Source organism: Phaethon lepturus, unplaced genomic scaffold, assembly GCF_000687285.1.
Source record: "Phaethon lepturus isolate BGI_N335 unplaced genomic scaffold, ASM68728v1 scaffold54002, whole genome shotgun sequence".
Lineage (NCBI taxonomy): Eukaryota > Metazoa > Chordata > Aves > Phaethontiformes > Phaethontidae > Phaethon > Phaethon lepturus.
Window position 1 is genome coordinate 1223 of NW_010525178.1, and position 10021 is coordinate 11243.

Sequence of the window (10021 nt, forward strand, 5' to 3'; positions counted from 1 at the left end):
TTCTGAGCTTACCTGGAGTGTGGTAACGTCATTTGAGTTACTCAAGTCTGTCAAAATCAGGATCCTCTCAGCTCATGGTAGAAACGAAAACCCAGCATCAGCACAAAAGGCACTGCATTTCCAAAATTTAACAACAGAGATGCCAAAACATGGGCAAAACTCTGCCTCCCATGAGTGCTAACCCAGAGCCCATGCACCTCAACACTTACTCCTAAGCACACAAGTCCTTTAAAGGTCCTGAGAAAGCAGCATGCATAGAGGTGCAGACTTCAAGATCTTTGCAGAGGAAAGGCTCAGTGGAAGTACAATTGCACAGAAACTGGAGCATTTCTCAGGAAAAGGAAAGAAAATTCAACCAAAGTTGATTTAAGTCATCAGCTCATCTTTTAATTGGTTCACAAACAAGTTTTCTGTTTGTACACAAGTTCCTACACTCCTTTATGAAGAGATCAATTCTATAACATTTTCTCAAGAAAATCAAGCAGCAAATGATTTGGGAAGCTAAAGTCAAGTTGTACAATTATGTATCCCTAAAAAAGGGAGGAGAAAAAAAAGTATTATATTGGTTTATGCCACGGTCCCAAGAAGGGCTTTGAGAGTCAGGTATGTCTGAACACTGCTTACCTTTCTTGTGATGATCTCAGGATTTCTGATCTCAAATAGATTAAGCCCTTTGCTGTTCATCAGTGAAGTCAAAGCTGGTTCAATCCCTATGGAATCAGTAGACCCATCAGTTACAGGTACAGCCTTTCTGGCTTGCTGCTCATCATGTACTGCAACCTTGTCTGCAGTTTGCCACAAGCTAATCACGCCCAAACACCCCACATCCTTCGGTCTGACGGAAAACTCACTTTTCCTTTGTCCCAGACATTGACAAAAGGATCCCCATGCCCCAAGGGAGTCCAGCAGAAATTCGCATCAGTCATGTGGTTCCCCCCCACCAGCTGTCAGGGTTATTGATGTATTTTTTCAGTGCTTAGGTTTAGGAGATCTGATGTTAGATGCTTTACAGAGTAGGTTGGCACTTCCCCAAAGGGAAAACTCACTTGAAATCACTTCTGGGATCCCAACAACCGAGATCATTGTCTGCAGGAAGTTTCTTATGGATGGGTCATTCTGAAAGCCAGAAAATTAATACAAAAAGGTTTTAAAGACATCACTTAGCCACAAGTGGCCTAGAGAATACTTTCTTAGGACTTACCCCACTTGGATCAGCCGTGCATTTAAAGACTTTAAACTCTATCCTGAAAGGAAGGAAAAAAGCAGGCGGAAAAGTCACTAAGGGCTGCAGAGATCCTCTTTTTGTGCTGCTCTCAGACATGGGCTAAAAAGGGCAACGAAACCCACAAGAGACCACAGTACCGACCTGGAGTCCAAAGGGTGCAAAATGAGTTTCTTTTCCGTGTAGGCAGCTTGGATAGTGACCGTGATTTCCTGCACAGAGATGAACGGCAGAGTTGAGACGTAGCTCATCTTGCCTTACAGCAGGGAGGTTCATTTGGACATTCTGGTTTACTGTCTATGACCAAGAATTCAATATCCTTCTGGCTTTACCTCCAGATACTACTAGAGAAGGTCAGCATTTTCCTTCTCCACTTGCATGCAACAGATTCCCCCCCGATGCCCACAGCCTCAGCCTGTGGGACTCTAGACTGGCTCCTCCACAGGACTGATGCTTTTGTCATTTTGTGAACCAAATCCTGCACAGAGAAGGAAATGGTTATGGTGGTGTTTCACAACAACTAACTGTCTCAACATGAAAGATCGCCAGACAGGATGTGTAGAGAATAGCCCCAGCATAGCCAGGGCTACCACAAGTAGTCTTACCATTTTTGCATCTATAGATGCAAAACCAGTGTTTGCATCAGTAACCAAATGAAAAAAGAAAGAATTCTCTAAATTCTGGCCATATAGGCTTTTTCTTGCTTTTGCCTGTACACAAACATTCATTTAAAAGGAGCATTTTGTGATCCAGTTGCAGGTCACAACCAGGGGACTGGCAGGCCAGGAACAGATCACATCCTGAGAGGCACGATTTTAGGGACTACCTCTAGTTCAGTGCTTCTGCAGTTGTACCAGAAATTTGTTTCAAGATATCACCTGGAGCACAAAAAAACCAGCCATGTGTCTTTCCCCATAACACCCTGCTAACATGGGATAATTGCAGAGGGCAGGAGGGAATTGTTCTCGATTACAGTTTAACCATTTAAATGGAAGAGTCTGGTCTACCCTTAGGCAGGGATTTGCTTTTGTGCAGTGTTTAGTGTCCATACCAGCCCATAATTACAAGGCTGGACAAATGTACTGCCTTTTTGTGATGTTACCCATGACAGCAAGGCTGTTGGCATTTCTTTTTGCTGTCTCCTTAGATTCAGTATAAAGCAGTTTGGGGTAAAACACAGTGTAACCAGGAACTTCCATACAGACACGCACAGAGGAAAAGGTTATATTTTGAGCTTCGCTTTCTTCAGAGCTGTATCTTCATTTCAGAGACAACTATCCTCTAAGCCAGAGCTAGAATTTGGCAACCAGGAGATTTCAAAACTAAAACTTTCCCATGGTGCCTTCATTCTCTCCTAAAATACCTCACCTAAAGGAGTTTCACCGTGTCTGATACAGGTTAATGGGGGCTTACCAGAGCTTTCTGGTGCTGCTGTTACCACCTTGCACACCAGTGATGGGCTGGCCTAATAGAGGAGGCGTTGAGCCAACAGGGTCACTATCATCATTCCCAGCCTCAGATGTCAGGGGAAGAGATGGGAGTGTTAGAAGGAACTGATACACCCTCTCCACCTCCCACGGTTTAGCCACCCACCCTTCCCAAAGGGCTCCCTGCCATTACTGTCCCTGCGCAGGAATGGTCCAAACTCAGGACAGAGCCTGTCCCAAGGTCTTCACAGTCAGGAGAAGCAAGAACTGACCTTCTCCATGTACAGAACCATCAGGGACTCTTCTCCCGGGGGAAAGATGCTGATCTCCACTGCTACCAAGGATTTCACGACTGTCCCTTCAGGCTGAAGAGAGATCTGGGGATGGGCAAGACTCCACACCTTGGCCACAGAGTCATTATAGGAGGTGCCTTGAAAAATCTGGTCAAATAAGGAGCAACAGAAGAGTCAAGCTTCTTCCACACTGCATTCCAATTTCCCACCAACCTTCCACACAGCTGCATCCCCTTCATAGTCCCCAATTCCTCCTCCAGTTCACACAAGCTAAATAACTCATCCAGGTTTCAAGGAAGCTGTGCCAGCATGGAGGGTGGAGAAATCCTCCTTGCCGAGCACAACGGTTTCTCCATCAATCCCTGATTTTCCCCATTAGGCCCACCCAAGACTCAAGTTGTCAAGCGAGGGACACGAGATGTTACAATGCAACAGAATCCACTTGAAAAGTTCCTCATTTGACGTAAAAAGCTCTGAAGAGGACCAAAAGTTACCATCTGCACCACCTTCCGCTGTGTTTCTGTGTCTTCCATTTCAAACAGCGCCTTCAGAAACAAACCAGAAAGAGAAAAATGAAATAGGAGGTTATGGTTAGCCCTCATGCAGGCTGGATGGGCCAGAGTGCTGATGTGTGGCTTGTGGCCAGTTCAGAGGCATGGCTGAGTTCCGCCTGAGTTCACCCCTTTCTACCTCAGTACTCCCACAGAAAATCACGTCACTTTACAACTCAGAAAACAAGTTTTCTATCTGCTGGTGTTACCGCTCTAAGGGATAACACTACTTGGTAGCACATACTTGCTAAGAAGGTACCAATTCCTGACCAGGATCACATGTAGTGACTGACTATAGATTTCTGTCTTCTATAGAAACTAGCTCTTACCAAAAAAACATTATTTAGAGAATTATTTATTTGCTCTCCAAAATATCATGTTATGAGGTAAGGAGGAAACCACTCCTGAAATAGTCACCTGCAACTTCTCCCCTCTGATGGTCAATGCCAGGCGCTTATCTAAGAATGCTGCTGTAGCCAGAGAGTTGAGGATGTGTTCAGACAGCCAAAAGTAGAGCATTCGGGACTCAGTCAGCAGTGATGGGGAGAAAACAGAGTCACTGAAGACGTCTGAGTAGTTCTTGTACCGGATGAGGCCCTTTAAAGGAAAGCAAGCGTGTTGGCCACAACAAGCAGCAGGAGACAGGACAGAATGTCAATACTGCATTTTCATTGCAAGGCAGAGACCTGGCTGGCTGGACTCAGAGCAGAGAGCAAGCTGCTTAGCTGGGTGAAAGGCTGGGATCCGCCCACGCTGCAGACTTACCTTTGGCTGCAGTGCTGCTGGCAGCAAGGGACCAGCCCCTCCAGCGAGCATCATTGCCAGAAAACCTTTGGTCTCCGAGCAGCCCGGGTTACTTTACCTTGTGATATGATTCTAGGTAATTTGCTTTTATTAAAGGAGCTGATGCAAGGGAGATATCAACGCTGATATCCTCATCCCGGACAAAATTTGCTGCAGGAAGAAAACACAAAAACTTCACACAAGAAATATGACCTTAAACAGAGCTTGGGACAGTTGCTTTTAGGACTTGCTGCAGAAGGTGACTGGGAGTTATAAAAGGACACAGGGTTGGGACTGGGGGGGGATCCCACTCCTTTGGGTGCTAGTGCTGATCCTGCTACTGCTCACTGACTCAGTTTCTCCACTGAAAAATAGGGGTAATTACTCTCAGTTTTACTCCTTTACCCTGATATTTGGGACTGGGAACCATCTTCAGCAGACGGATACAGATGCTGCGATATCTCAGCCCCAACACTCCAATACATGCGCCTGTTCTAGCTAACATCAGTTCTGCGTGTTCTAACATCATCTTCTGCAGCTATCCTGCACCTCTGGTCATTAAATAATGAAGGAGAAATACCTTATGAATTGAAAAGTGTCTTTCAACTCGTGCAATCACCCTTAAAAATCAACCTGATGCAGAAAATTCAAAGCATGACATTGCTAAGGTTTATTTTGCTGTTGTCTATAGCCTTGGGATCCCATAGACATTTTCGAAGGACTTTTTTGATGGGTATCACTACTGCCCTGTTGGGGCTCAAATGTTAAAAGTTGCACATAAAAAAAGAAAGCAGAAAAAACAAGGGTATTTACCTGCTAAATCATGTACAAAATTTGCCAGCACCTGGGCAAGAAAATTGATTTCGTTGCACACCTACAAGAGGAAAAGAGGGAAAAACTAAAGGCGGAGGGCAAGATTTTGAGTTGTGGAGCAGAGCTGGGCCGCATGGTGAGGTCTGGGGGCTGTTGGCCAGAGTCCGGCACCATCAGAGATCCCAGTGTCAGCACAACCTCTCACCTCATCCAAGCTGGGTTTTTTTGTGGATTCTATTTAGTTGTTGTGTTTTTTGCAAGCACTAAACTTGTGTTGCTATTACCTTGTGGGCATATGTGAGCAGAGGAGTGTGTAGCACACAAACTGACCTTTCCTCTGTCCACAGGCAGTGGCTGATCTTACCTCCCTCTTAAGAACAAGCTTCAAAGTGAAGGAGATGAAATCCGTGAAGAGCTGCTTCAGCCAGCCCGGCCTGTGTGAGACAGGGAGCGCAGTCAAGGACTGCCCAGCAGTCCCCATGGTGGGGGACACTTGGGCTGAAGCACTCAGGGACCAGCAGTGGGGCAAACAAGACCCAATTTTGAAGGGGGACAGACTCACTCCTTGTCTCCTTGGAGGTGAAGCGTCAGTTTGTGGAAAGTCAGGTAGCAGTCCGAGGCATCGGCAGCCACCTGGTCCTTCTGGCACGCTGCGTGGGATGAAAGAAAAAAGAAAAAAAAATAGCAAATTTGCTATTGAGACAAGGAGGATGAGTGCACTTTGCAGACACTGCAGACCTGGAGCAGGGCATCATCACTGCGGAGGGGCAGCCAGAGTTCCCCATACCTCCTGGGGGTTGTTTCTAAAAGAATCAGGACCCTGCAGAATCAGGGCAGATGCAGATACCTTGCACCCTTGGGTGCGGGATTTCTGCTCACAGCTCACAGCTGAGCTAGTCTACCGGGCACCCTTCTTCACGCTTCATTTGGATACCTGCCAGCTTTGCTAGCTCCTATTGTCGGGGACTCGGTTATCCCATAACATCACCCAGGAGAACCTGGGCAGTATGTGCAACCCACAAACCAGAGCAGGGAGGGAATTAAGCCATGTTGCAAAACATGGCAAAAGGCTTGGAAATTGCAATATACTGTCATTGAGAGCTTTGTGCTGCTCTTCTCCCCGTGGGAGCTTACCAGGAAGATGTATTTTGAGGCACATGTAATAACCCACATCCCTCTCATCCCTTTTGGCAGGCAGTGTAGTTTGCCTCTGTTCTCCTTTCTCATCTAAGTCTTCTGACTTTGCCGAGGAAGAGGCTTCATTTCCCAGAGCACACCCTGGGCCTGATCTGGAGCCGGCTGAAAAAGTGGACTATAGGCATGTTCAAACCTCCTGCAAAAAAGCCCTCATTTGGCTCACTCTTTTGAAACATCCCCATGTTTTTTTCAAGTCATCCTGAACAGCAGGAGATGAAAAGCCAGTCCTAAAGACAGTCCAGAAGACCAGACCATTCTTTACTTGCTGCTGGTGTAAATCAGCATTGCTTTGCTGAAATGATTTGTTCTGGCTTCCTCTGCTTGGTCTGTTAAAACTAGGAGGGCCACGTTGCCTCCTAGCCTGTGTGCACAGAGCAGCAGAGACCCACTTCCAGCCTCCGGATGCCATCCGATCCCCACAGAGATGAGCAGAGCCAACCTGGCCTCGTTGCCCCCCACCTTTTCTGTCCCACTGCTCTGGAGCAAGCATGCTCACAAAGACCCCTGCGGCCAGATATCCCCAGCTGTTACTTACTCAGTTTAATGTTTATCTGCAGGTCAATGGAAGACTCGATTTCAAAATCAACTGAATGAAAAAGCTGCAAACTGTAACGGCAGAAGAGAGGATGTTTAGCAACCCTTGCTGGAGGAGCTTCTTCCTGACCGTGTGTCAGCCACGGGGTGGGTTTTATAACACTTCTCACATCGGTCCTTGCACTACGGTGTGCAAAACCCCAGCACACGGCAGCCCATCTCAAATATTTTGGCTTTAAATCATTGCAAACCACCGCCTTAGCAGCACTTAGGAGAACAGGAGCATTAAGCCCCTTTCTTGTCCGCTAAGAGTTTATAGAGCAACAAAGGGGAGTGAAGAAGACAACTTGGATGCTTTGGCCATCTTGTCTCCTCATGCAAGGGGTGACGGTGAGGACAGAAAGGCAGAAAGCAAGACGAGTGATGGGGCTAAGCAGCACTGCTGGCCTACAAAATCTTGTCTCGCTCAGGCAGTAAGCAATGCTGCCATTGCATCTGCTTGTGCCATGGGCCGGTCCCGCCTGCAGGCAGCAGCAGGAGCTGGGGCCGTCGTGCTCGGCAGCAGCCAGCCCCCGGATACTTACAACCAGGCCCCAGCGTAGCCATAGTTCAGGGTCCCTTTGAAGAAGGCCGTCACGTTTTTAATGGCAATGTGAATGGCATCGTTCTCCTTGAGCTCCACCTCACTCTGCTCTATGGACAAGTCATTGACCTGGATGCTGGAAACAACAGAAACCCAGTTTGTCCTCAACCGTGGGGCTGTTTTCTGTGACCAGGCAAGGCAGGTTTGCTCCTGAGGATGTGGGGTCTCCAAGGGACCTGTGCTAACTCCAGGAAGCACTCCAGAGCTTTTGCAAATCACAGGGGCCACGCACAAGGGCTATGGTGCTTTCACTCAGCCTCGGTGCACTGCTCCTCCCCTGCGATGTTCGGATATGAGGCGGAGGAGAATGCTTTAAACAGGAAACACGGAGCAACGCGCTGCAGAAACAACTCCGTTTTATTGCAGTGCTCTGTGTCAGACACAGTCATAGCGGGAAATGTCTTGTGTTTGCATTGTTGCATTTGTCGTCCCCAAATAAAAGCAAGTAACACAGCAAAACCCAGCCTTGCTTGTCACAAAGCATGGCCAAGTGACATCCCGCTGAGGCCAGGTCCCCTCTGCCACTGGATGTGCCATGGGCACCATCTGTCGGCGGCGCGCCCCGGGAGCTCCAGCCCGCAGAGCTCCCCGTTCCGATTGTCAGAGGTGTGCTCAACGCACTGCCTCGCTGTCTGCCCACGGCGTTGGAAGAGTTCTTAAATAGTACATCAGCAGCCTAAACCTTAATGTGCAAATTGTCTGCAAGGCATAGATTAGAAAACGTGTCTGCCCTGGTCCAGACCTTTGCTTTCACTGGGAGTTGTTGGATCAAAGCTCTCTCCAAGGCCAGATTCCACTCCCCTCCATCAGCCCGCACCTCCCCTGGCACAGAGACACAGAGATACTCACTTGGTCAGCCCGTAAGCCACCTTGCCAAGGAGCCGCATGGACCTTTCCCCAGTGATATTTGGGAATTTGGCATTTCTGAATGCTGCTTGAATGACCTGCGCCGTCTCCTGGTTCACTGTCAGTGGAAAAAAAGGCAGAGACCAAACTGCACTCTCTCCTGGCTGCAAAGGCAGGTCTGCACCCTGGATTAAAGCACTACAGAAGAGTTTTACCCAAGGCATTTCTATTAGATTAACGAAGCACTAGAAGTAGCTTCAGAGTAAATTAAAAAAAAAACAAAAAACCCTAACTTTAACAGCTGATGGCAGCTGGGGGCAAACAGCATGTGTGGCTCGACAACCATGAGCAGGACCATTCCCCAGGGAATTAAGCCCAGCTTTCACATACCTCACCTGCACCTGAAGGGCAGATTTGGGAAAGGTCGAGGCTGTGCTCATCCTTACACCGCACAAGCTGTTGACTTTACCCCAGTGCTTTGCTCTGTTGCTGCTTGCTTGTACTGCAGTCAGCTGTTAGGTCTCCAGAGGAAAACTTCTCAGACTCAAGTTTCTGTACCCATTTTCCTAACGTTATCCATCCCATTTCAGCCTTGGCTTCAGGCGCATGCTTTTACAGGATTTTCTCTTTCCAGAAATACCCTTTCTTAGTTTGGCCCAGCATCCCTCGCTGCGTTATACCACTGTTGGAGGGGATGGGACCCTGTTCCCACCTTTTGAGCTGTTCCCAGCCTTTGCAGAAGCACTAATTATTCTTCCCCCATCCACAAAGCCCCCAGATCCTTGCAAATAAACCCACAGCAGCAGAGAACCCCTGTTTCTCCCCTTCTGCACACCGACCACAAGAGATGAGATTGCAGTGAGGTGAGAAGTCAAACCCACAATTGCACTAGCTCTTCCATCATACCAGCCCCAGTGAGGAACATTGCTAAAGCTTTGGGCTGAGGAGAGGGGTTGGGGACCGTTTTGAACATCCTTTGAGAAGCTGTGCCTGTTCAGTTCAGGTGCCCATATTTAACCTGTGCTCCCAGGCAGATATTAATACAACTTACTAGATAAACAGTTTCCACAAGAACTGGGGAAGCAAGAAACCCCCTCACTTGGCTGATCTATCACTAACTTCTCCTGGTGGAGAGAGGAGAAACACAGCTCCTTACAGCAGGCACTTACACAGCAATGCCGCGGGCTTGGTCATCCTGCAGACGATCCCCGTGACACTGTAAGGGAAGGGCCCAAACTCACAGGCTGCTGATGCGCGGACAAGCATTAGCAAGATTCCGAAGGTCCCCAGCCTCATCCTGCCAGCCCAGAGCATCTTCAGCCAGAGCGGAGAGCGCCGCCGAGATCAACTGATTCTTGACCGCGGCAAAGGCTGCTTTCATACCTCCAAGCAGACCTCGTTCGAAGCAGGACATGACCTGCTTCCTCCAGTTATCAAAACTCATCACACATTTCCTAATCTTCCTATAGTTTCCTTAACACTCCTGAAGTCGCACGCTGCCTTCCTCCCACAACAGGCGTGCGGGCTGCAGGACTTGGCTGTCCTGCCAAGATTGCTTTAACCCAGGGCATGCACACATCGAGGCGGGTGGAGAGAGCTGGAAGGAGATGGACATTGGAAGGGGATAAAGTCAGGGGAGCAGCCTTGCACTCTGCTTCCAGCCAGTTCATCATTTTCTCTTTGCACAGAAATATTCCATGTTTTGCATTCCT

The 10021-nt window shown here is 48.1% G+C and overlaps 1 protein-coding gene across 1 annotated transcript; it reads right to left on the reverse strand.

Moving 5' to 3' along the window:
• Window positions 1–455: 455 nt before the first annotated feature.
• On the reverse strand, window positions 456–9690 carry CETP (cholesteryl ester transfer protein, plasma). Its single transcript, XM_010282643.1, has 16 exons — window positions 9479–9690; window positions 8313–8427; window positions 7405–7539; window positions 6822–6892; window positions 5652–5739; window positions 5454–5523; window positions 5090–5150; window positions 4356–4447; window positions 3911–4090; window positions 3437–3487; window positions 2922–3089; window positions 1367–1434; window positions 1202–1244; window positions 1047–1116; window positions 625–710; window positions 456–530 (listed from the first exon to the last, which is right to left on the reverse strand). The coding sequence occupies exons 1-16, from the start codon at window positions 9621–9623 to the stop codon at window positions 456–458; spliced, it is 1518 nt and encodes a 505-aa protein (XP_010280945.1). The 5' UTR covers window positions 9624–9690.
• Window positions 9691–10021: the final 331 nt, after the last annotated feature.

Excerpts from the sequence above, each read along its gene's own strand:
- CETP (XM_010282643.1), bottom strand. The coding sequence starts at position 9,623 with ATGCTCTGGGCTGGCAGGATGAGGCTGGGGACCTTCGGAATCTTGCTA. Across the intron at positions 4,448-5,089 it reads TTTTGTACATGATTTAGCAG|CAAATTTTGTCCGGGATGAG; the intron begins GTAAATACCCTT and ends TTCTTCCTGCAG. Across the intron at positions 711-1,046 it reads GATCCCAGAAGTGATTTCAA|GGATTGAACCAGCTTTGACT; the intron begins GTGAGTTTTCCC and ends CTGATTCCATAG.